The sequence below is a fragment of the Cydia strobilella genome, chromosome 24 (genome assembly GCF_947568885.1).
Source record: "Cydia strobilella chromosome 24, ilCydStro3.1, whole genome shotgun sequence".
Lineage (NCBI taxonomy): Eukaryota > Metazoa > Arthropoda > Insecta > Lepidoptera > Tortricidae > Cydia > Cydia strobilella.
This window is the reverse complement of record NC_086064.1, coordinates 9,310,103-9,337,262: the sequence shown is the minus strand read 5'-3', so window position 1 is coordinate 9,337,262 and position 27,160 is coordinate 9,310,103. Positions and strand designations below refer to the sequence as shown.

The window sequence follows — 27,160 nt, the reverse complement described above, 5'->3', positions numbered from 1 at the left end:
CACGTGTGAAAAGGTAATTCGCATTTTCTACTTTTCGCACTTGTATCGTAATGTCTTAAGTTTTGAAACAATATAACCTATACTTATTTTAAACTGTTTTTACGGCATTCTTTAAAATTATCCATCTGGTTGTAATACTAATAATCTGTTAAATACTTATGAAAATGTCCAGAAACTCACCATAATCCATGACGTCAAGGCCGGGTTCCTCCATGACGTCAAGGCCGGGTTCCTCCTTGACGCGCTGACCACTGCCCGCCATCGCTCACACAGTGTCAACTACTCACAACACACCATCCAATACTTGAACAACCGTTTAAATGTTTTCTAATATTTATTTATAAACTAGTATTCACACCTTTACACAACGACGAATGGACTAGCAATGAAATACTAAATATAATATTAGTTATCTGTGAAATGACCACGCCGAAGCCTCGCTAGCCTCGGAGGGGGTTGGTGTGTGTGTGTGTGTGTGTGTGTGTGTGTGTCGCACAACAGGTTTGCAACAGGTCGTTATCTACGGAGTCTTTTGTTTTATCGAACATTGCCGCCCGCGATAAGCGAGCAGCTGCAAGCTGGTTTTGACGCATGATATGGTCGCGTTCATAATTATAAATTGTCTATGATACTGATTTGTTTGTTTCTTGATGTTGGTTTTTTCTTGTCTATTTGTGTTCTTAATGATTTCTCTATACATATATATATATATGTTTGGATTGTTTGTTTTCTTAACTTAATCCCCCCATAATTACATAATTTAATCCCCCCATCTCCATTCTGCCACCGTGGGACTAGACGCGGACTTGCGTTTCACCCTTACGTCGTTACTCTGCCACTGATTCGTACTAAGCGCTATGCATCCAGCTTTATCATGCGAACGGCTAAGGAGTGGAATTCACTTCCTGCAAATATATTCCCAGTCCACTATAACTTGGATCTTTTTAAATCAAGAGTGAATAGACATCTTTTAGGTAAGCATGATCCATCCTAGACTGCATCGGCACTTACTATCAGGTGAGATTGCGGTCAAATGCTTGCCTTTTTGTAATAAAAAAAAATAAACAAAAACTATGCCTTTTGTGTATTTTTGTAATGTTTTAATATGTAAGTATCTTTATGTTTCGTGGCATCACCGAATGGGCCCTACGGGAGACTAGCGCTGGCTTTATGCTGAGTTGGGTTCATTTCGTGATGCACACTTCATGATTTCTTCTTTCTTTGCTGTTGTTGTCTGTACATGTTCGTACAAGTTTTGTGATCGTCATGAATAAATATCTTTTATCTTATCGATAAGATAACATAAATGAAAGCTTCGTTCTCGTCTTAAGTAAAAAAAATAAAAAAATAAAGTGGAGCTTGGAAATAATAACTGATATTTTTTTTATAAATTTATTTATTAGCAATACATTTTATCACATTTACAAATTATTTACAATTTGTGTATTTACAATTAATTGTTTCATTACAAATTATTTATCAATAGTAAATTGACACAAAGTAGATTAAACCTAAACCATTATTAAAACAAAGTTCCTATGGCTTATCAACTCCATCAGATCAGCTCGGTATTAATCCAAATTCAGAAAAATGCTTGGCAATTTTTAAATACTACTTACATCCATCCGTGTGATGACGGAACATACGAACATTCCAAGGTTTTAGAGCCAGTAGGATATTGTTATGTCAGAGTCAATTAGATTACAAGTTACAACATCACATATTGATTATATTGCGAATGGGTCACTCACGTATTTTAAGTCGAAAAACGCCGACATGTTTCACTCCAAAGTCAAAATATTCTTAATTCAAATAGGCCTAGCAAAAAGCTCTTTTAAATTGTCAAGTTTTACAAATATTACCTTAATCTAAATATTAACATAATAATAAATAATTATTTATTTTCAATCACACTTAATCCCACGGAGTTTTATCATTCATGTAGTCTTGTGTGCTATAGGCTTCAGAGATAAGCTTACGTTTTCCATAATTTTTAAATTTATTAACAGACAATTCAGTGATGATATTTGGAAGTTTATTATAAAATCTTACACAATTATACCCATATATATATGAATGATTTTTCAAGAAGAATTGTCTCCTGAGTTAACTTGCTTGTTTTAATAACAAAACTTCCGTGAGACACAGACATATTAAATATATTAATAACGGGTCACTCACGTGTTTTAAGTCGAAAACGCTCGACATGTTTCACTCCGTACCGAGGAGCGTCATCAGGAGCTTGCGTCGACGGTGACGGACTGACGCAGACTGCGGGCCGCAGCCCTCCGAGCGTTTTCGACTTAAAACACGTGAGTGACCCGTTATTAATATATTTAACTTGCTTGTCTTTATTTAATTTGTAATTTATAAACTGTAATAGATGTCATATATTAAAGAAAAAGTGACGAAGCCCTCCAGTGGTGTGGAGTGGGTGGCTTTTTCTTTAATATATGACATCTGTTACAGTTTATAATTTATATAAAAGATAAGATAAAGATAAAAAAAGTTTATTGCCATAACATATAGTAATGTGACTACTTCAAATGGGAGACGATCGGGCGGTGAAAAGAGTGTTTGAGGGAAAACCGACAGCACGCCGCCCGGTCGGGCGACCTAGGTACCGATGGGCGGATGTGGTGGACGCTGATCTGCGCGAGCTCCAGGTCCAAGACTGGCGAGAAACTGCACAGGACCGGGATCAGTGGCGAACTGTCGTGTTGGAGGCCAAGATACACTTTGGGTCGCTGCGCCAGAGGAGTAAGTAAGTAAGTAATGTGACTACTTAAAAAACACAAATCAAAATATTTAACAAAATAATTTGATTTGTTTCCAAAACTTGTTAATTTGTAATTTGTTATTTATTTGCTAGAATCATGGTTAACACAGATGTTACATCGAAATATTAGTCCAACACAATTCTGCCGACTTACGGGTTACTATAAATATATTAAATACTTAATTACTAACATGCATTTACTCTATATTTACATTTCATAGATTCATTATTAACACAAGCCTCCTTGGGCTTACTGTGGGACTTAGTCAATCTGTGTAAGAATGTCCTGTAATATTTATTTATTTATTATTACTCAATAAAAATGTCAATATTTATAAATTGTATATTACCAATATGAGTATATTAACTGATGTCCTACAGAATACTTTACATTGCAATAATTAAATTATAAATAAATAAATATCATAGGACATTCTTACACAAATTGACTAAGTCCCACGGTAAGCCCAAGGAAGCTTGTGTTATGGTGGTTATAATTAGGTACAGCCATTTTTACATACAATTAAATTTAAATTTACAGCCCTTTATTTCGCATAATTATTAAATCTACCTATACAGTTGGTTTCTTTTAAGAATTTCTTAACTGAGTAAAAGCATTGCTCTTTCAACCATAGTTTTTTTTTGCAAAAGCTGTTATAATCCATATTTGTTTTTTGTTTTGATATGGAGTTATAGATTAAGCAGGCCATGTAGTAGCAATTTTTGCGTTTCGAATTTAAATACCCCCCTTGCGTATTTCTTTTTTATAATGCTTCAGGAAATTGAGTCTATAATGCATATAATTTGCAATACTTTGACTATTCACCGAAATAAGTTCTTTCATGTGACTACTTTTAATCTACTTTAAAACTATCTAAACTGTGAAATCGTGCTAAGTGACTACTTTTAATCTACTTTAAAACTATCTAAACTGTGAAATCGTGCTAAGTGAACTATGATTTAGATGTACCAGCATCAGCTGCCTGTCTAAAACGAAATAATAATAATAATAAGTCTCGACCAACACCTTGAGAGTCTCGACCAACACTCGATCTTGGACACGGCGCGGATAGTCCGCCGGTTCCTCTCTCTGCGGCCCTGACCACCGGCAGCTTGAGCCCTGCCCCGCTGCTGGCGGCACTCTAGGTTAGGTTTTTTTATAATTTGTTTATATGTATTTTGTATTGTTTTATAAGTGTTTTTATATTTTACTTTTATATGCATATTATAAAAAACCTAACGTAAGAAAAAGAATAAATAAAGAGAATAATAATAATAAATTACTTTTTATAGTTTATTTAATTATTATTGCACATACGAAAACACACTATACAAACGGCGAACTTAATGCCATAAGCAGATTAAGTTTTAGGCGGTGGCGGTGCAAAAATATGTGGTATAGATGATACATTTGGCAAAGATAAGATAAGAAGTCTGAGGAAAAAACGTGCCTAGAAAATAAATAAAAAAAGTTATGCTCGAATAGATGGCGCCACACCTTTGGCAAACCTGTTCGGACACTGTTTAATTTTGACGGAAAGACTCTCCCAAAGGCGAGCTTTGTAACGAACCATGAACCAGAACCATGTAACGAGTTCGATGAAATGGCATTATTCACTTGTGTGGACTCGTTTATGTGAATTTAGATGACCTAGTACGAAAATATTTTTTTTTAACACAATCGGCATTGATATAGTTCTGCCGGTGTGTATTAGTTTATGTCTCTTTAGAGTAGTGGAATCACTAAATTGCTTTTTACATACTTTGCATTGATAAGGTTTTTCATCAGTGTGTATTCGTTTATGTCTGTTTGCAGAACCCGAATCTTTGAACTGCTTTTTACATACTTCGCATTGATAGGGTTTTTCATCAGTGTGTATTCGTTTATGTCTCTTTACAGTAATAGAATCACAGAACTGCTCTTTACATATTTCGCATCGATAGGGATTTTCATCAGTGTGTATAACTTTATGTCTCTTTACAGTTCTATAATCCCTGAACTGCTTGTTACATACTTCGCATTGATATGGTTTTTCGCCAGTGTGAACTTTACGATGTTGTTTCAAAGTATTTGCATGCCTAAACGTCTTTTTACACACTTCACAGTAATACGGCTTGTCACCCGTGTGAATGCGTTCATGTATCGTTAATTTAGATAAGGATGTAAACCCTTTTTGACATATGTTGCAGACATATGGTTTGCTAGTGATTTTGCTGCATCCACTAATTATAGATAAACCTTTTTCGTCTTGCGACTTGATGTGCATAGTTAAATCATGTTTTTGTTGAAATACCTCCCCGCAATCGCACACGTAGTTCCTCTCGTGTTTCTGCGGCGGTGTAGTTTCATCTGCGATGACATAGAAAAAAATAATTCATTAATTATTAGGTTGGATGATGTTGGGAATTCTTATAGTCTATATTCTGTTTTTTTATTCCGTAGACTACAATGACATTTCATGTGGTACTAAGAAATGTCATGTCTTACACATGAAACGTCATTTTAGTCTACGGAATAAAAAAACAGACCTTAAATCCATCCGATCATCATCATCAAATCATTTCAGATCCGGTATAAGAAATAATAATAAAAAAACCTTTAATTCCACAAAATATGAACTATACTTAAAATATATATATATAGCTAATACCTATATTTAATTATTAATTTTATAAAATAACAACCTACCTCCAGTGTCAGTTTGACGTGATATGTTTGGGACAACCTGTATATCTATTTTGTAGGAAATTTTATACAAATTATTTACGTAAAATGCTATTTTTCGCTATGGGCTACCGTCAAAAGTCAAAGTCAAAAAGTCAAAAGCATTTATTTGTTCAACATAGGTAAGGTACATAAGTACAGGTCTCACATAATCATTGTATCACTATGTTGTGCCGTAAGTTCGTTTACAAGTTATTAACGAAAAACTACTTTATTGTACAGTGTGTCGCCATCAGATATATCAGAGCGGCCAAGGTGCTCACAAATAGCTGAACACTCCTCTATTGTCAAGGCGGTTGAGTGCGTGTTCAGATATTTTGATCACCTCGCCCGCTCCAATATATTTGATGGCGACTATACAATAAAATAAAAATAAAAACATCCCTATAAGTTAGAGTTTTGAATGATTCACGGTTAGTTTCACTAGACTTATATTGACCGGGATATAGACCGTGATTACCTTTTGTATTATTTGTGAGCTCCCGATATTTCGACGCAGTTACATGCATCATGTTCACGGGTGACTGAAGATAGCGGGTGGGTGTCAAAGTTGTGTAGACAGCGCTCTGTCTACCCTCATTCTTGCGCGTCGGCTGCGTTCACTTTCAACGTTACCAACGGTCGCATTCACACTTGTTGGTCCGGTCGCGTTCACAATCATTGGTCAATAATACAAAAGGTAATCACGGTCTATATCCCGGTCAATATAAGTCTAGTGATCCCTATAAGTTTATGAAAAAAAAAACAGTTGGATACTCTTATGTTGTCACTGTTATTAGTAATAGGAAAATTGCTTGCGTACTTGGTCAACAGATGAGTCTGGTTTTGACTTCGTTCGTATTCTGAATAACTATGACCCATCTTGTGTTTGCCTTTTTTTTTTTCCTTTTTTTAATGATGAATAGGCAGGCGTTTGACCACGATCCCACCTGGCCCCAATTTCACCACGGTGACAGGTGCGACAATTGTCGAAATCACTATTACTGACGTCACATGCCTCTATAGGCTACGGTAACCGCTTACCATCGAACGGGCTGTGTGCTTGTTTGCCACCAACACTTTAATAATAAAAAACTCCATTATATCGCTAATAAATAAGTACTTATTTTGCGATGCTAATGACAATTGTCACAAGAAACACGACAATTGTAGCAAAATTCCGACACAGAACTTATTTCCTGTCAAGAATTACCGAAAATTCTTATAAATCTTGTGACAATTGTCATCATCATCGTCATAAACATACCTGTTTTTTGCCGATATAATAAAGTTTTTTTAAATATTATAATGATGGTGGCAAACAGGAATACAGCCCGCCCGATGGTAAGCGGTAACCGTAGCCTATGGATGCCTGGTGCCGTGGTGATATTGGGGCCTGATGGTAAGTGATGATGCGGTCTACGGTGGAGCACGCTTACCTATGAGATACCTATTAACTCTTGCCTTGAAGAGCCCCAGATTGTACTCATGCGGAAACACAGTGCGTGCCTGCGTGTAACTGCCTGATAAGTTATACTCGAGTTTCGTCCTCGATATTAGTAATTTAGAATTATAGAACACATTGTAGTTACGCGAAAGTGTAACCACTCATCACTTGTATAAGGGAAAAAAGTAGCCAGTACTGGCAACCCCTTTTTTTTTTTTTGATTTCGCCAACCTATCCATGTCAGACCCACTTCATTCGCATTTTAGTGCTCAACCACTCCACTTGTGTCAATAATTGACAACGGGGAGGAACTCGAGTTGTTAGCGAAACGTCTAAAGCAACTCAAATAATATGTCAAATTCAAATATGTTCTTCCTCGTCCTCTTCGGGCTCCACGTGTTCACAGTTCGTTGTCAAGTTCAACGTTGTCGGAGGCCGCGCCAATGAATCCGGATTACCAAAATGGTTCGTACTTAAAAATACCCAGTTATTTTTGTTAAAATAAACTTGGTAATTTTATTGAATATAGTGCCCTCAGAGTAGTCTATAGGACTACTTCGTCGCATTATAATGATATTGCAAAATAAGATATTGCATTCAGGGTAGTCTATAGGACTATTCCGCCGCAATAAAACTAAAACCTTTGTAACCAGATCAGTCTGAGGGACTGTTTCGCCACAAGGTTTATTCTATTTTTGCCGCTCAAAAATAATGCATTCAGGGGGTCTATAGGACCATTCCGCCGCATTTTTAAAGTGCATGTACTCAGATCAGTCTGCGGGACTGCTTCGCCACATGCTTCGCCTTTGTGAGTGTGCAATTAACGTATCGATTTGCTGCTTGATTAGGCAACAACTACCTACTTATTTTTGTTAAAATAAACTTGGTATTTTTGTCGAATATAGTGCACTCAGAGTAGTCTAAAGGACTATTTCGTCGCATTATAATCGTATTGCCTAATATGATACTGCATTCAGGGTAGTCTATAGGGCTATTCCGCCGCAGTCCCACAGTAAAAGAAAAACCTTTGTAACCAGATCAGTCTGAGGGACTGTTTCGCCACAAGGTTCATGCTATTTTTGCCGCTCAAAAATAATACATTCAGGGGGTCTATAGGACACTTCCGCCGCATTTTTAAGATGCATGTACTCAGATCAGTCTGCGGGACTGTTTCGCCACATGCTTCGCCTTTGTTAGTATGCAATTAATGTATTCATTTGCTGATTGATTAGTCAGAAATGCGCCCTCGCGGGCTTGCGATAACACGCTGCCGCCGCCGAGCCGACAGCACAGGTTACCGGCCACTGTAGCGAAGTAGAGCCGATGGCCTGTCCGTCACATCGCTGACCTATTACATGAAGCCGAGCCGATTGCTGGTCCATCACACGCAATAGAGCCGATCGCGGGTCCATCAGATGCGATGTATGCCAATCTGCTACCTACCAATATAAATATTGGAAATCTTGGGAACCGATCCATCGCTGAGTAAAGAATGGCGAAGACATTAACAAAGAAGTGTCTAGCAGATTTAAGCACATAGCCACATCCGGCTTAGAAAAACTAACTACTAGATAAATTCCTAGTGCCTTCCAATTGCAAGAATTCCTTGCTTCCGCAGCTAAATGCTGAGATAAAAGCAGCATCAATTGAAGCTGTCGTAAAAAGAGATAAAGCTATTGAGCTTAGGCAAAAGCAGATCGCAGAAACAATTATAGGGCTTAGGTCGTATGCTGACGTCATAATTAAAGTCCACGGATAAAACAACAGAATTTCTAAACAGCTGATGGATCTTGCACGCTTACTATGCGATTATACAGTCGAATCGTCAATTCGCAAGAAACTTCACGTTATATTCACTAAAAGAGGATTTAGAGATTAATTAGCAAATACAATGATGGATAAAGATGAAGTGAAGATTATGTTTGGTGAAGATTTGCCAGAGACCTTAAATACAGCTAAAGATGTATCGAAATCAAGTACATATACTAAGGTGGTTCAACAGAACAAATTAAACCTGAAAGACGGACGGGACCCCCAGCTTGCAACAGCCGAAGGGTCCGACACACAAACATCAGTCTACAGCCTCGAGCAGTCGGCGCTACGGCCAGGGGAGCTCGTCGCACAGGTCGTCGCATCGCATCAGGCCAAGCACAATCGCCGGCGCTAGACCCGGTACGTTATAACGTACAAAATATGCTGCTGGCAGACTCGCTGATTTCATATTTAAGCTTGAAGATTACGCACGGTTTTGAAATTCGTTTTAAAGGCGGTTTCATGTCCACACTGGATTTAGAGGATGCATATTTTTTGATCAAAATTCATCCCTACTCTAGAAAATACCTTAGGGTGCCTAATGTATTTACCAAATTGATGGAACCTGACCTTAAAACCTCATATCATCGATTTATCTTGACGACCTTTACCTGATAGGTGAATCATATCGAAATCGGGAATGTATAAATAGTTTATAGACCACAGAATCACTGTTTCCGTATACTGTCCAGTCCCTGGGATTCATCATAAATGAATCAGAGTTGAATTCCAGCTGCTTCTTGTAAAGATCTCCGTTATATAATACATTCTAAAAAATGGCAAGTAAGATTGCCGGTCGAAAAGAGAAATCGAATAAAATATGGATTAGAATCCTTTAAGCTCTTAAATCATTGCAAAATCAGAAGATTTGGGCAATTAATTGGGCTATTAATTTCTTCTTGTCCAGCCGTGTAACACTGCTGGTTGTACACGAAACAAATGAAACGTGTTAAGTATTTAAATTTGAGAGGTCATGAACATTTGGATAGATATATTTCTACACCTTTCTCTCCATTCAGATTTGGATTGGTGGATTAATGCTATTCGCGATTCAAGCCACCGTATCCGAGATGACCTATTTCTATCGAAATCTTCTCTGACGCTTTTACGACGGGGTGGGGCGCATCAGCGTGCGGCGACCGGCGACCTAAAAATCTTTACCAAAGATAGTTATTAATGCCAAATAATTTTACGAGTCGACAACACTACAGCCAGGCGTGGCTCACTCCGCAATCTTGTTGTGTCGCTACAAGTACATGTGGCCCACACCAGTTCTGGTGTCTAGCCATGTGCTATCAATATAGTAGTTGCCGCTTGCCGCGCACCGCTACGGAACGAATGCCTGCTCACGCTTGCGCCGCCTTGCAGTCATATCTCTCGTAATAGACGCGTTTTGTTAGAGAGTGATCCTTCTGTACCTACTATCCTTCTGTACTATTATTTATTCTGTGATACAGCTATATCTTATATAAATCCTAGGGGGGGTATCCAATAACCCCATCTCAATAAAGTGACCAAAAAGTTATTGCGTGCCAAGATTATAGACGTTCTCACCCAGATGTGAAATGTGAACTTTCCTTTGCGGGCTGTTGTTGTTGTTGTGTTGATTACAGGATTTGGACAACCTAGCTTAGTCTTTTTGCAAGTTGCATTATTAACAGAAACTGTGACAGGTACATTTCTTGGAACAGTCCCAGATGCGTACGCGTATGACGCGTTTACAGAATGGGCTGATTTTTTTCTTTTACGCATTCCCCGCCAGTGTCTGCAGTAATACTAAAAGCTCTGAGAAAAATCATTTCTGAAAAGGCTGAGGGTATCATGGTTGTCCCCGATTGGCCTATACAACCATGGTACCCCTTATTTAAGCGCCTTTTAATATCAACATTATGAAAGATCCCAAAACACGCAATAATATGTGTTGCCGGAGTTTTGTAAGCACATCGCTATTGCAGCGATACGTTCAACGGTACGCAGTGAATATCCTGTTTGCGTCGTTATCGACAGCTAAATTGAGCAGTACGACGGTTTTAATTTTGTCTAAAGAATAAAATTGATGTATACGGTCCTTCAGTACCTTCCAATGACTATAGTATTTCTAACAGAAATAGTTAATTCGGGCAGAAAATACGGCACAATTGACAGCCACAGATCTGCTCTCTCGATGATGATCGTGTTTAAATGTTTTTGTAAGGGGGTTTTAAGCTTAAGCTTAGACCGCATATGCCACGGTATAAAGTAGCATGGGATGCGGCTAATGTTCCCAATTATTTAGGATCATTTGGTCCAAATGAAAGTTAACCATTCAATCAACTTTCACTGAAATGTGTATTGTGTAAACTTACTTGCTCTTGTGACAGTGCACAGAGCGCAGAGCTGCAGACGCTGCAAAACAAAAAAAAAAAAAAATTGTATCAGTAATATATGTGGTATATCTTACTGATAAAATCATGATTAAAATATCTGAAATTATAAAAACATCTAGAGTGGGTGTCAACCAGCCATCTCTTTACTTACCTTTCGAGGAGCGCCCTCAAGTATGTAGTAATGTACGAACATGTAAATTGCCTATATTAATAGAACTAAAAAGACTTAAGTAAATCTGACTTACTTTTTATAGGGCTCAATAAGGCTCACAAGTCACAATTGTGTTAAGTCTCCTACTTTGCGGAATTGACATTTCCATCTTTTCTTCGCATAGTACAAGACATGCTTCTACATATTTTGCTTACAAAGCGGGTGTAAATTTGGGACAGGATGGAGTGGCAATTCCACTACCTACCTAAATACTTTTGCCAAGTTCTATATAACAGAACAATTGTTTACGTTAATAGTGATAATATGGCACTTGCTAGATCCATATGTTTGTCGTAAATGATAAAGCACCCATTGAAGTATTCCATTAATTTCAATTGTACCTATGATTAGTAGTCTAAATTAATCAGATAAGTATATGGAACACAAATCAAAAGATGTTATGTTATTTACTAATCTTAATAAGTAAATGAGTAAACTAAGGTTTATCAATTCTGATATTTCCTTCCATGCTCTGTTGAGAGCATGGAAGGAGAAATTTAGAATTATAGAACACATTGTAGATGTTGATCTACAATGTGTTCTATAATTCTAAATTACTAATATCGAGGACGAAACTCGAGTACAATTAATGATTAAACGAACTTACCTGTAAGTGAAGTTCGATCATAATTATACGAAGGGTTTCGTCCGAAGATATTAGTAATGCATACCCGCCCGCCCAGGCCCCTAGGAAATATCATAATTTGAGCTCTAAGGCTCTAAACTAAATGAAGTGGGTCTGACATGGATAGGTTGGCGAAATCAAAAAAAAAAAAAAGGGGTTGCCAGTACTGGCTACTTTTTTCCCTTATACAAGTGATGAGTGGTTACACTTTCGCGTAACTAAAATGTGTTCTATAATTCTAAATTACTAATATCTTCGGACGAAACCCTTCGTATAATTATGATCGAACTTCACTTACAGGTAAGTTCGTTTAATCATTAATTCTACGTACAGCTTGGCAAAAGAGTAGAAAATAATAGGGGCGCCACTGTCTATGTAAAACGTCTTGCATATGGCAACTATTGAGTCACTTTGACGTCTCTTTTGTATAAAAACAGTAAATGTTGCCATGATAAAAAAATTAGTTCCATTTCTACTCTTTTTTGCCAATCTTGATTATTAACTTGAACAGTGAAATACGGGTGTCCAGTGGCAGATTTCCGATTTCCAAATTTGGCCCAGAAAAATGACTATTGTCAGCTGACACTTCAATTCCGTAACAGTTTTAGAAGAAAAAATGAAAATGAAATGCAGTAGTGCAGTGCTGAAAAAACCCAGTTTTTAGGGTTCCGTGCCCAAAGGGTAAAAACAGGACCCTATTACTAAGACTCCACTGTCCGTCAGTATGTCACCAGGCTGTATCTCATGAACCGTGATAGCTAGATAGTTAAAATTTTAATAGCCCGGTCCACACATAGCGAGCAGCCTCGCGAGGAAATTTCCTCGCGCGGCAAACGCCCGGCCTCGCGCGGCCGCGTGCTCGTGTAACTTTTGCCTCAGCATGTTTGCCTCACCCGAGCCAATTTGCTCGGCAAGGTGGCGTCATTCAGTCAGCTGTTCAAAATGGCGCCGCACGTACCGACTGCCGTGGCTTGCGTTTCTGTTATTTTGCTTTTTAAAGCAATTCAAAAGAAAAGAAAGAATCATAGGAGATTTTGGGGGTTTCTCCGTGTTTTGACAACTTTTGACGTAAGTAGTGTAGTGTAGAAGTTTGACGAACAAAATAATCACACGCATCATAAACAAACACGTCGGCGCCGCCGCTCGGGCGAGGAAACCGCGCGCGCCGCCTCGGCCGAGGCACGTCTACACTGGCCGTTTTGTGCGCGAGGAAATTTCCTCGCGAGGCTGCTCGCTATGTGTGGACTCGGCTATTAACAACAAATACTAAAAAGTACGGAACCCTCGTAGGGCGAGTCCGAGTCGCACTTGGTCCACATACTTGTGCACGCTGCACTGCTGGCCAGCGATCCATTGACACTAATCAATCCGCAACACTCACGAAACTAAAAAAAAGTCAGACTCGCGTTCCAAGGGTTCCGTACATTACACAATTTTTAACGATGTATTTTTTAAGTGTAACGTGAGTGAAATGTTTTTACAAATCCGTAGGGGTCGGATCAAAAACTCAATAATTAAGTCCGACTCACGCTTGACTGCACATTTTAAATATGTTTTACTTTGATGTATAGGTAAAAAACAATTATTTTCAAAATTTTAGACCCAGTAGTTTCGGAGAAAAAGGGGCGGTCATTTTTTTGGCTATTTGCTTAAATAACTTCTAAACTATTTATTTTAAAATAACAAAAAATATATGTTTGAGATTTTCACAACGAGCTCTTTCATTTGATATGTAACACAATATTGTTTAAAAAACTTTATTTTTAAATTTTCTCATTTCCCCCAAAAGTGGCCCCCATGTTTAAAATTCATTTGTTTACGTTACATGTTCGTCTTTGGGTCACAAACTTACATATGTGTACTAAGTATCAACTTAATTGGTCCAGTAGTTTCGGAGAAAATAGACTGTGACAGACGGACAGACAGACGTACAAGCGATCCTATAAGGGTTCTGTTTTTTCCTTTTGAGGTACGGAACCCTAAAAACTCCCCTGCGTCTCCTGTCACTACGCGTTTAAAAATTATTTGGATTTGAAATCTGCCACTGGACACTCTCTACTAGTAAACAACTTACCGCGCACTACGAGGCCGCCGTTGGGGCGGTGCGGGTGCTCCGGCCCCAGCACGAGCTCGTCCTTGACCACGTGGTCCGCGTACAGCCCGGCCAGGGCAGCCTCGCTCGTGTCGGCACTGTCGTCGTACGCTGGCTCCTCCTTCACAATTTGTATCTCTACTTCTATTGGTTCCATTTCCTTCTTAATGATACCTGATAAAAAAAAAGAGTTATGTTTATGTAAATAATTGGAGTGAACATTCTGTCTTGCTTAGTTTTAGACCTAGTTTAAGTAGTAGATAACTTAATTACGTATACGTAGAATAAGATCTTACTACTATTTATAGTTTTCCTGGATTTCTCCTCCCTCTAGCGTTATATTTTAATCTGAATGTTCTTTTCCTTTTGTGCACACATGTTTAGAGTTATGGTCCAGACATGAACTGTAAGCCATTAATGTAATTTATATAAATGTCTGTAACTTGTTTTGTGAGCCAAATAAATAAAATGTAGTTGTACAGGTACGTAACAACACTTATCGGTCAAACACATGGTCAGGTAAAAAAATTGTAGGTTTTGTATGTACGTTGCCAGACTTCAGGACGAGAGATGGACCTTACAAGCGACAGCCTGGAAAGACGGGAAAAGAAAAAGAAGACAGCCATTGGCACGCTGGGCTAAAGGTGGCGGGGGCCAACTGGGTATGGGTATGGGAGGCCCAAGATCGAGAGAGGTGGAAAATTCTGGAAGAAGCCTATACCTCATAAGAGGGTTCTGGTGTGATTTTTTATTCTTTACATATAATTGATTATTTATTCTTTAAATATAGGTTGAACCCTAGACTGTTTGCAAATAATTTTATATTTATGTTGTTACTCAGAAATACAATGCTTTTTAGGGTTCCAGGACCCTATTACAAAGACTCCACTGTCCGTCTGTCTATCACCAGGCTGTATCTCATGAACCGTTAGACTAGACAGTTGAAATTTTCACAGATGATGTATTTCTGTTGCTGCTATAACAACAAATACTAAAAACAGAATAAAATAAATATTTATGTGGAGGTAGTCCCAACCAACCAACTAACGTTATTTTTTTGCCGTTTTTTGCGTAATGGTATGGAACCCTTCGTGCGCGAGTCCGACTCGCACTTGGCCGGTTTTTATTTTTTATTTTATTTTATTTCATAATATGAAATTACATTATAAATTATTTAAATCCATACAAATTTATATTATGATGATCGTCAACTATTTAGTATAACACCATATATTTCTACGCATCAATGTACATGTAAAATAAATTACAATAAACAATAAAACTAATATTGAACATTTGCCAGCTGCATTAACATAGAACAGCTGAAGCTGTATCTGCATTTTCTTCTTTTCACAATAAACATTCAAACACCACACTGGATGCGTTCTGCGGGCAGCGGTTAGGTCAAACTTCAACTTCAAAGGTCGCTTTCAATGTTTTTCATGACCGCAGAACGCATCCAGTGTGGCAAATACTTCAGGTAACGGCATGTCGTAATATTAAATTGGAATTGGAATTGTCCGTAAACTCACCATAATCCATGACGTCACAGCCAGGTTCCTCCTTAACGTGCTGAACACTGTCCTCCATCGCTTACAGCCGGAGCTCACACAGTATCAATTCACAAGTCCAAGTTTTACACTATAAGTAAAAAGTGTGCCCTTTTACGTTAGTTCACTGTATAGTTACCAATATTACACTTTATTTGAAGTACTACTGGAAATCCAACTATATTGATATAAATACCTGGGAGACTCGGAGAATATATAAAAACTCAAGTGCGCGTTTTCCCAGAGATTAAAATAATTAAAATGAAAACAAATAACTAGCACGCCACTAAACAAACATGACAATGACGTCAATGACACCATAGAGTCCATAGACTAATAAGAGAATGTAAAGGCCCCTCCACACTCATGCGCGAATCACGGCGCGAAGCCGCGAACACGAGTGTGGAGTCTAGCTCACTATCAGCGAAATCGACTCTACACTCGCGTTCGCGGCTTCGCGCCGCGTAGTCTGGGGCGTTAAGGTCGTAACACACCATCGCACCGCACCGCGACCTTGGAGCAGTTCATAGAGTATATTGAATAGTGGTATGGATTAACGGTTAACCGCAGCCAAATAACACTAGACCCTACTCATACTGTAGTGTTCCTGCCGGTGAGTAAAGTTGCCAGAGCTCAACGAGGGTGCGGAGTGTTAGGGTCGGCAACGCGCATGTAATTCCTCTGGAGTTGCAGGCGTACATAGGCTACGGAGACTGCTTAACATCAGACGGGCCGTATGCTTGTTTGCCACCGACGTAGTATTAAAAAAAAAAGAGAGATGGTGCCTATATATATATATTTAAAAAAATATGTAGGGGTCTATGGTCGTATGGGATCCTATTAGGATATACGAATGATATGCATGTTCTCGAGTATAGTATATTGGTATGCGGGCGTGGTTATGTTTGATACACTGGTTACAGTACGCATGGACTTACATGTACGTACACGTACGCCGTACGGTCTACGTGAATATCCGATCTCGATGACATGGGAAAGAGAGCTAGAGTGAATGGTGCTTGCGTTTAATATGTATATAAAAAACCAAATTGTGAAGAACTTGTAACTGATATTACTAATAAATAACTTCATACATTTTTTGATAGTTTTATTGTCCCAAACTTTGCATTTTATTTTTCACCTCAGCAGCTCGAACAAGCCTACTTTCGTTACTCCCTGGAGTGAGGAAAGTGCGACTTTCCTCACTCCAGGGAGTGAAACAATGTAACTTTTTAATTTAGTAAAGGCCATGAACTTCATACTTTTATTACATTTTTTTATGGTACGGTAAGGTACAGTACGGTACGGTACGGTCTGGTCCGGTCCGGTCCGGTCTCGTCTCGTATCGTATCGTATCTTATCGTATCGTACATATTATAATACTTTTTTTTCTGTTTATTCTGTGTAATTCGAAATACATTTTAACCTTTAATATGTTCTCACTACTGAGGTGAAAAATTATGTGTGCAACACGAGAGCAAAGTTATTTTACATCTCGTGTTTTTGAGTCCCTCGCTACGCTCAAGATTCTACCTTAGAATCTTTCGCTTTCTCGGGACTCAAAATAAACACTCGCAAGAAAAAACAACTTTCCTCTCTTGTTGCACAAATAACTATTGAAAATATGTTTTTAATATTCGAACCGAGAATAGTTATTTGTTTTACAAGGGGGCAAAGTTGTTGTTTAACCTCTCGTGCTAATATTGACATCCGAGCAAGCGAATGATTCGAAAAATGGTATCTTGAGCGTTGCGAGGGTTTCAACTTGGCACAGAATAAGTAATAGTACTACCGTACAGAAAGGACACTTCCTACAAAACCGAAGTTTGATAGCGATTCAGGGACGAATCACGCTGCCCTTTCGGCTATTTAGTATCTTATCTGTGGTCGTACACGTGCCAAGGGACGTCAAGTTATGCCAACCCTGATAATTGCTCGGAGCAATGCTGAGCCGAACGGAGCCGAGAAAGCCCGAAAGGAGGAGTGTCGCCCCCACTGTGAGCTCTGACACTGTGAGAGCGATGGCGGACAGTGGTCAGAGCCGCTCTGTTCTTCGTTCTCCGTTTTGTATGGGGAATGTTCTCGTGCGAGAACATTCTCCATACAAAAACGACGTTTTCAAAAACGGTACAACTAAATCAGAGCGTCCAGAAGTAACGCGGCTGCGACGTTATGGATTTAATAAATAACACAATATACATTATAACAAAATTGCATTTATTATATTTAGGTAACAAATGGCACTGCACATTTTGTGTGAAACACACCTATTTAATTTAGTACTTAGTTGTTATAAATAGAGTCTTAGATTTATCTTAAATATCTAGGAGACCGAGCTTTGCTCGGTAACATAAAAACTCAAAAATACGTTTTCTCAGATATAAGACCTAGCTAGATCGATTTTTCGCCCCCGAAAACCCCCGTATAGCAAATTTCATCGAAATTCGTTAGAGCCGTTTCCGAGATCCCCGAAATATACACGGTGGCTAAAAATTAAGTGCATTCCCGTTGCCAGGGAGGTTTTGGGATTATACTAGCTGAGCAACTTTTACTATGGGACCAACTCCGAAATCGCGTAAAAAAATTAGGCTGTTTCATACATTTTGGCTCGTCCATTTTCTATGGGAGGGTAAATTTTTTATCGCGATTTCGGAGTTGGTCCCATAGTAAAAGTTACTTAGTATAATCCCAAAACCTCCCTGGCAACGGAATGCACTTATTTTTAACCACCCTGTATATATATACAAGATTAATATTCTACTTAACTTGGAACTTGTAAAACAAGGAATATGAGGAGGTTCAGTTCACATTGCATATTCCTATTATTCCTGTACTGTTTTACTTTAAGAAATATACCCTTTACTATTTTGGTCTTACAAGCATAGAAATCAATGAACTTTGTACGTATTCCCTTTCACATTTATTACAGAATTTTGTATTATGTGTCTTCGTTTTACACATTTTACAGTAATGTCACAGTATAGAAAGTAACAAGAATACAGTAGGGTTGTCACAGACTTTTTCTCAAAAATGGACGGCAAAGTCAACGTTGCCGGTTAAAAAGTTAAAAACATTGCAGTCTCCATACAAACGTAGTTCCGCTCTCCTTTTTAAACGACTAGCTAGATTGCTCTGAAACTTTGTACTTACAATATTATAAAGTATATCTATGTCTGTAATTAGTTTATGTAGCTTCAGATACCATAGTTAAAAAAAAAAACGAATTTAAGTTTTTCATACAAAAACTTGTTCTTGCTGTATTTCGTTTATTTTATAAACTGAAGCTATATGAACTAATTATAAACCTAGATATACCTCATGTGCAAGTTTTAAAATGAGAGCCGAACTTACGATAGCCCTGTAAGTAGTACCGAGCTACTAACAATGGCGATGTATGCAGCTCGGGTGCGCGCGACCCACCCCTCGCACCCCGCACGGCCTTGTCTAGACGGCTTCGTTGAAAAACTGTATTGTTTCATAGACTGTGGTAATGTTCTTCACTCTTGTCAGATGTCAAATTGTGTTCGGGTAGCATGATTTCTGTATTTTCAGCAACAATTTCAGATTTCACGGCGACAATTTTGAGTGGTAGGGCTTCCACGGCAGCCGCGCAGCGCTCCAGCCGAACGAAGCATTCGCGTGTTATAAGCTTTTGTTTTTCTGAAACAAATATGTATTTTTAATATTACAGGACTTTACATAGAGACCGACTTTAGGCCCACATTCCCATAGACATAGTATAGTAGTTATACTAGTTATAGACATGAAACCGAGCGACCAGGGGTAAGAGAAAGACATATTCATGTATTGACCAGCATAATCCTTTTTCTCTTTTACTCTTATAAATTTCGGTTTTTCGCCATCGCCTCCTACCTATGCTGCCATAACCCGACCATGAAAAAAAACCCGGTCGGTGATAAGGACAAAGCATGGCACTATTTTCTCTTTCCTTTTATAGGAATCGCAATAAGACTATCCTTCTCTATCAAAGAGTGTCAGGTCCTTACACATTCCCAATAAGCTTGTGTTGTGTTGTTAATATGAAGTAATAATGCAGCGATTCCTTTCACAACAATCACAACTGAGGAGTGTCTTTTCAAGAGGGTTTATTTCCTATGAAAAACCATACAAAAATAAGCCTTGTGTGGGTTTCACAAGGCTTATTTTTGTATGTTTTTTCATAGAGAAATAAACCCTTTTGAAAAGACACTCCTCAACTATTCAGCAGGTAAGGTAGGCTTAATTAGTAGTTAGGCTTAAAAAAGGAAATTTGACCTCAAGTCGAAAAAATTGTCGTATTGTTTTACTACCTCTATAACTCGAAGTTATTTACTAACAAACCGCTGTAACATAGAGACTGTATAAAGGAGCCAAATCTCTATGTATGAAAAGTGTCCATCAAAAACAGTAATTAGGCGGCGCCACCATACACCGAAATACTACCAAAAACAACCTACGTAATTTGGTCGGGTTATTTGTTGCCTTATATGGTTCATGTTATACTCATGTCCTAGAGCCTAACTAGCGCCACCGGAGAGATTAGGAACTATTATTTAAAGCTTAACGCGGTCACTTTTACAACAATTCAGCCATAAGAGATTGCGATCCTTTCTATACCATCCATACGCTGTAATAACTCACAACAGACAATAAAGACTGTAATTTCTGCGTTTCACCTCTGTAACTCGAAACCTCTTTAAGACTAACATGAACCCATTTTTTCATTTATTTCAATTTATTCACAAATAAGCTTACAGTCTATAACCAAGGGGCTTATATGTTATTTAATAACACATAAGCGCGTTATTATATCATACATGGTATTAGAATTAGAACCTCTCTAAATCGATGCCCTCTATAACACGAAACCTCGTTAAAACGAAGTTTTTGGCGTAGCCTAAAGATTCGTGCTATCGAGGTTCCACTGTAATAAAAATTAGTGTTTTGTACTCAATACTCACTTGTGCGGCGCATCTGACGCTTTCCTCTGGGCAAACGTGGTGGTCGCTCGATCCATGATATCATTTTCTTGTCTACAAACTTATCATCTCTTACTCTAACCTTAGTCACATACAAATTACTTAATTGATTCAAAGCCTTTTCTTTCTCACAATCATCACAGAGTTTGTCTGCTATCATCGCCTTGTTGCACATTTTGCAGCAATAGGATTGTTTCTCATTTTTGTGGTCGATAGGTACGATTTTTTTTGGGTTTACTGAGTCGACAACAATTTTAGACCGCTGTACTTTTCTGGTCTCGGGCTTGTATTTGATCGGAATCGATTTTTCTGAAACGAAATGGAAGGCAACGTGAGATTGTTTACACTTACTGTGTAACACCACTGACTGGTAGGTAATACTACCAATTATTTATCAATTATGTGTAAATTGGTTTTATAAATAAATTATTATAAATAAATATTATAGGACATTCTTACACAGATTGACTAAGTCCCACGGTAAGCCCAAGGAGGCTTGTGTTGTGGGTACTCAGACAACGATATATATAATATATAAATACTTAAATACATACAAAACACCCATGACTCAGGAACAAATATAATACAACAACAATATATTATGATTATGAAATGAAATTAAATCATTTATTTCATGTAACTGTGACACATACATTTTGTTAGTAAAAAACAGTTTCAAAAGGGTTAGTACCTAAGCCTAACAATTATACCTATACCTAAACTAATTATGATAATTGACTGAAGATTTTCAGAGGACCCGATTGACATACCTAATTGAAAAAAATAGGGGTAGGCTGTATCAGGAACTGTGTAGGTATATCATTCGCTAAATACCAAACCAGACCACTGAAGAAACCACTGAGCACATATTTCGGCGCTGCCCGCTTCACTCCTATCGTGGCCCAGCTGAGGACCTGGTTGCCCTGACACCCGACGTGGTTACCTGGCTTAACAACCTCAAAGCTGTACTCTGATTGCCTAAATATGCATGCCATACGATTAAATAAATAATACGCTAAATTTAAGAGATTTTTTTGCTTGATGTAAACGATTGATGAACGAGTCATTTAATCTTTAGGAAATTACGGCATTCGCAGTCAGTTGTTTGCAAAAAGATAGTAAACGGAAATAGTAATAAATGTGGAAACCAGGGACCGGCCCGCTATCCCTAATCGGGGTTTTATAAGGGTATTGCATAAGGCTTAACTCACCATACCCTTTGCCAGACGAAACCCTTTGTTTTGGTTTTAAAAACCCTTATATAAAGCTACCACATTTGAGTAATCGGTAGCCCAAATACCCTTACAAAACCCTTATCATCCGCTCACCAACACCTTGCATATTGCTTATAAGGGTTAGCCTTATAAAGGGCTTCCCTTTTAGCATATAAGCGTGCTAATTTAAGTCGTCTACCTTGTTCATAAAGCTCACATTACTTCGAATCCGAGCGATCGTCGGCGGCGACGGCGGCGTTCTTTGACTAGGCACGTATTTTCTTTCCTTTTCATACACTACCGTAGATATATACTAATCCTGTCTCTTTCACGCAAAGAGAAACCTTTATAAAAAGCGCTTAAAGATAAGGGTAACCCTTATTAAGAGTTAGCCTTATTTTTGGTTAGCTTTTCGGTAAGGGTTAGTCAAAGGTAAGGGTATGAATGGGCTTGCAGTTCAAAAGGGAAAGTCTTTCAATGTGTTAGCCGTGTTTAAGTGTCGCCCATTGAAAGGGTTTTATCGCGGAAAGGGTTGTCCGGTCCCTGGTGGAAACAGGGCCCAATGTGTAATAAATACGTCGCAGCCCGTCTATTATGAATTTATGACGGCTGCGTTTGATGGAATGTCAAGTATTGAAGTTGTCTATGCTTGAGTGTGTTTGGCTGCGATACAGTGACTGTTATTTGAATGACCCGAACAGCTGCTTTAATGAATTGGTTCCTGGCTGATTCTGATGACAGCCCGAAAGGGGCTGGCATCCTGAAAGGAACCGTCAGTCAGATTTGAATTGGAAAGTGTCACAGTCAACCTCACTACATTCCTATTAGTTGTATTTTTATCAATTGTATCGTTTTAGCTCTGGCATTCATCAAGTATCATTAATCTTCGTCATCATTCATCTCTCGCTGACATCCCAACAGGTCCCAATGTGTAATAAATAAATGTGTAAACAGGTCCCAATGTAAAGGCCGGTCACACTTACCCGTACTGATCTTGGTAGTGTTTATGTTTAGCAAGTTGGGGGTGCTTCCGCAAATGGTCTTCTCCGAATACACACGAGACAAGTATCCGCTGTAGAATTCTGAAAATGTTTATTTAGGAATCTGTTACAGCTAAAAAGCTCACTTTAATGTGGGGTAAGACTATCACTTGTATGGAATCCTCATACTGTGCGATCAATTATGTGCGAAATACAGATTTCATACAAACTTTTAAATGCTTCTAACTCTTATAATAAATAAAAATTCGAAAGAAATTAAACGTAGGGGCATAGCTGTGGTTGATATACTTACAACAAATTGTCTAAAAATATGGGGCATTTTCTATGAAAAGGGACCTTATTGTCGATGGCGCTTACGCCGCACAGCGTCGCGCGGCATTGTATTTATATCGGAGCATCATTTATAATGGCGTAAGCGCCATCGACAATAAGGTCCCTTTTTTTTAGAAAATACCACATATTTTCAATAATGTTAATATCCAGGGAGGAAAATGAGGACTACGTTTGTATGAAAAGGCGATTTCGCGCGGGTCCTCCACTTTCGTCTTAACTGTGTGTAGTATTTTTTACATATTTCGCAGGTATATGTTTCTGTTTCACAGTGCACGTATTTCTGTCCCAATACTGCCCTCAAATTTCGAAATTTCCTATATTTTTTATTATATTTACCTATGCAATAAAACTATGAAAACAGATTATATCGCGTATATTGAATTTATCCCGACGTTTCGAACCCTTTACAGCGCTCATGGTCAACGGGTGACTGAAGAAAAACTACAATGTGCAAAAATACCCACATACAAAAATAATGAACCATAATAAACTATAATCTTTAGGCCGGATTTAGACTTGTAAGTTTCTAACGTAAAATTTATGTAAGTAACTTACGACTGCGTTTACACCTAAAAATAAAATTACAGTTAGTGAAACTTACAAAAGTTCTGTGAGATTTATTTACGTAAATTATAACAAGCTGGTTGTACATGCAAAATCCGTTCAAGGCCAGTACTACAGAATGAGATATGAATATCGTTATCTCATTCTAGCAAATAGCTTTGTCTCTACATACGTAAGTAAAACTTACAAGTGTAATCCTGGCCTTAGTCTAGTTACAATACAACTATTTTCAAGTAAAGATATACGCGATAAAGCACACAACAATAATTACCTTTACCTGTTGGATTATTTATCTTCTGAAGAAATTTTACATTTCCATGAATAAGAAATTTGTGCTGATACAAATGGGGTCTTTCTTGGAATTTTCTGCAACATATATCGCAAGTAAATGTTTTTTCACGTTGTTTGCAAGTGAATCCTTTTTTACGTAGTTTGCAAATATATGCTGTTTCACTTCGTTCTCGGCGCAACTTCCTTAACTGGTTTAGAGCTCTCATGTTCGTCTTACACGCTTCACAGAACTCGTATTTTTCGTTCCGTTTACACTTTTCGCAAAAAAGTTGTCCGTCTCTCATTTGTGAGTGCATTCTAGTTTCTTTGCCATATAATTCTGCCATTTGTTCCTTTAGCGCTTTTTCTGCGGCCGCACAGCGTTCTATTCGGACCGAACAGTCGGTCAAAATGGGATTAAATTTCTCTGTAACAAAATCAAATGCCATATAAAAGTTCATGCGATCAATTTTAGTACAAATGTAGTTTGATTGAATGTAATGAATTTTGTATATGGAATGGAAAATAAAAATATAGCTGCTCGCCAACGAACCCATCACACAGTGGGCGGCCTTCATAGTAACTGTTGGACATGTAAAACAGCGTTTAGTATATTCTATGTTACTTCAACACTACAAGCTTTTTAACTGTATGATGCATTAAGATGCATGCCGATTCAGTATCGCAAGTGAATGATATAAATACATGAAAAAATACTTTCTGTTTAATAACAGATCAGTTACCGAACAACAATATTAAGTATATTTCCTCCAAAAAATATCATTATTTAAATCCCAAATGTCCAACCGTTACTATGAAGGCCATCCACTGTGCCATGCCATGGCCATCCATTCAAAAGTCACTCCCATACAAACGCACTTAAGCTTTTATTTTAAAACGACACACTAAAGTAACGAAATTTAAATAACATAAATCGTAAGACACTGATTTAAACTTTCACGATTTTTACTCATTATTATTCACAACGATGGGACTTAATCGCGTAAAATAAGTTTTAAATTTACCTCCAACATTTCGAGGACGGCAGTCGATTCTTCTCCGAGACCACGGGGACAACGCCGTCCTCGAAACGTCGGAGGTAAATTTAAAACTTATTTTACGAGATTAAGTCCTGTCGTTGTGAAAAATAATAAATCGTAAGTTTGTAACATACCCTTGCATAGCCTGGTACAGCCTGTGTTGACCCGTTGAATACACTCTGGTTCCAGTACAAGCTCGTCCTTTATATTTTCAGCATACTGACTGATCACATCTGCTTCCAAACACAAGGACATGTCCTCACACTCCGGTTTCAGGAGCTCATCCTGCCCATCCAAGTACACCGCTGGCTCGCTTAAGTCTTTGCTGTATAGCTCCTCTGGTGGGACTGGTGGGTCCAATTCTACATCCACAATAGCTGCTTCAATTGCTACATACGGAACTTCCACACAATCTGGTTCTAATTCCTCCTCCTTAATGACAACTGCAACAATCGAAATTAAACTATCGTGAGACATATTTCAAAGTATTTAAATCAGTACGGTTTCACTACACTTATCTTTAGTCGTTTTTGGCGACATGTTTCGAATTCGTCGGGAACCCTTCCTCAGGCACGAGTGTCCGCCTAAAAATAATAGTGAGTGAAACCATACTGATCTAAATAACTGCGAAAATATTGAAGATTAAAGATCATATCAGAGATTAGTAATCGTAATTTTACAACAAAGAAGATCATATTTGTTTTTGTTTCGTGAATGGTATTTATTTTTCTAATTTTTAAACCTACAAGCACATTCTTTCTAAGAAAATAAGACCACTAAAAGTACAGGCGCCATCAGATATATCGGAGCGGCCAAGGAGCTCACAAATATCTGAACACGCCTTTATTGTCAAGGCGTTAGTGCGTGTCCAGATATTTTTGAGAACGTCGGCCGCTCCGATATATCTGATGGCGACTGTACAAAACAACTCAGCGAATATCGTAAAACTCACCTGCGTCTGCCATCGTATCGGACTCCTCCTTCACGCGCGCCGCCTTTAGCGACATGGTGGCCTAATTATTAACTTATTGTAAGCCAATAAATAACATAAAAGGCAATATTATAATATTAATATAAAACTTTAACGATAACATAACCTTCAGCTCACTATGCAACTCACAGACCTAAAATTTATGCTATGACATGACTGACTGACAGTAGTGACAGTCTGATCTGACAGTTGATTGACGTTCCACAAGGCCAGTCCAGACGGTCTGATCAAGACAATCGATTTGATCAGAAATAAATTAGGGTCCACCACGGATTTAGATTTTAATAACTTCATGGGGTCCACCAATTTAACCACCAATTTTCAATTTATGGTGATATTTGTTGGAACCTATGTAAACTACATGTTCTATATCATAAGGGCCCTCCACACTCATGCGCGAGTTCGCTGATTAGTGATTAGCGAACTATGCTCCACACTCGCGTTCGCTGCTTCGCGCCGTGATTCGCGCATGAGTGTGGAGGGACCTATAGATTACGCATTGACTGGTTGTTTGTATTTGTATAGCAACGTATTTTTGAATACTTTGACTTATGGATGGTAAAGAAAGGATGCTAATCTCTTATGGCAGAATTGTTGCAAAAGTGACCGCTTTCCAGCTTTAAATAATAGTTCCTAATCTCTCCGGTGGCGCTAGTTAGGCTCTGGGACATGAGTATAACATGAACCATATAAGGCAACAAATAATCCGATCAAATTACGTAGGTTGTTTTTGGTAGTATTTCGGTGTATGGTGGCGCCGCCTAATTACTGTTTTTTGATGGACACTTTTCATACATAGAGATTTGGCTCCTTTATATAGTCTCCATGCTTTGACTGTTCCTAACACTCCAAATATGTCATTCACGGAATAAACAAACTTTTTACCTAATTCAAGTGGTTTTCCTCCAACAATATTTAAGATATAGTTTGTCAAAGGACTGTCTCATTTCAAACATAGACAGAGAGAATCATACTATCTTTGTCTTACACTAGTACTAGGCTAGTACTACTAGCACCCAAAAGAAAAGGATGAGTATAGTTTTTTGGTTCGACCAACTATAGTTTCACATTAATTAATATTCTGTAGGGGCCTCCACACTCATGCACGAGTCACGGCGCGAAGCCGCGAACGCGAGTGTGGAGTCTAGTTCGCTAATCAGCGAAATCGACTCCACACTCGCG

General features: G+C 38.2%; 2 protein-coding genes across 3 annotated transcripts; both read right to left on the bottom strand.

Annotated features, from left to right (window-relative positions):
* Nucleotides 1-2,248: 2,248 nt before the first annotated feature.
* On the bottom strand, nt 2,249-15,857 carry LOC134752110 (zinc finger protein 724-like). The gene is made up of 3 exons (XM_063687672.1): nt 15,569-15,857; nt 14,019-14,210; nt 2,249-5,129 (listed from the first exon to the last, which is right to left on the bottom strand). The coding sequence occupies exons 1-3, from the start codon at nt 15,624-15,626 to the stop codon at nt 4,390-4,392; spliced, it is 990 nt and encodes a 329-aa protein (XP_063543742.1). The 5' UTR covers nt 15,627-15,857; the 3' UTR covers nt 2,249-4,389.
* Nucleotides 15,858-17,822: 1,965 nt separating this feature from the next.
* On the bottom strand, nt 17,823-26,111 carry LOC134752002 (uncharacterized). 2 transcript variants are annotated; one of them, XM_063687553.1, is made up of 6 exons: nt 25,940-26,111; nt 25,122-25,430; nt 23,949-24,374; nt 22,763-22,861; nt 20,548-20,874; nt 17,823-19,246 (listed from the first exon to the last, which is right to left on the bottom strand). In XM_063687553.1, exons 1-6 carry the CDS (start codon nt 25,992-25,994, stop codon nt 19,062-19,064), a joined length of 1,401 nt encoding a protein of 466 aa, XP_063543623.1. In that variant the 5' UTR covers nt 25,995-26,111; the 3' UTR covers nt 17,823-19,061. The 2 variants fall into 2 exon arrangements, with proteins under 2 accessions (XP_063543623.1, XP_063543624.1); XM_063687554.1 differs by having other exon boundaries at nt 23,955-24,374.
* Between the last annotated feature and the right edge of the window lie 1,049 nt (nt 26,112-27,160).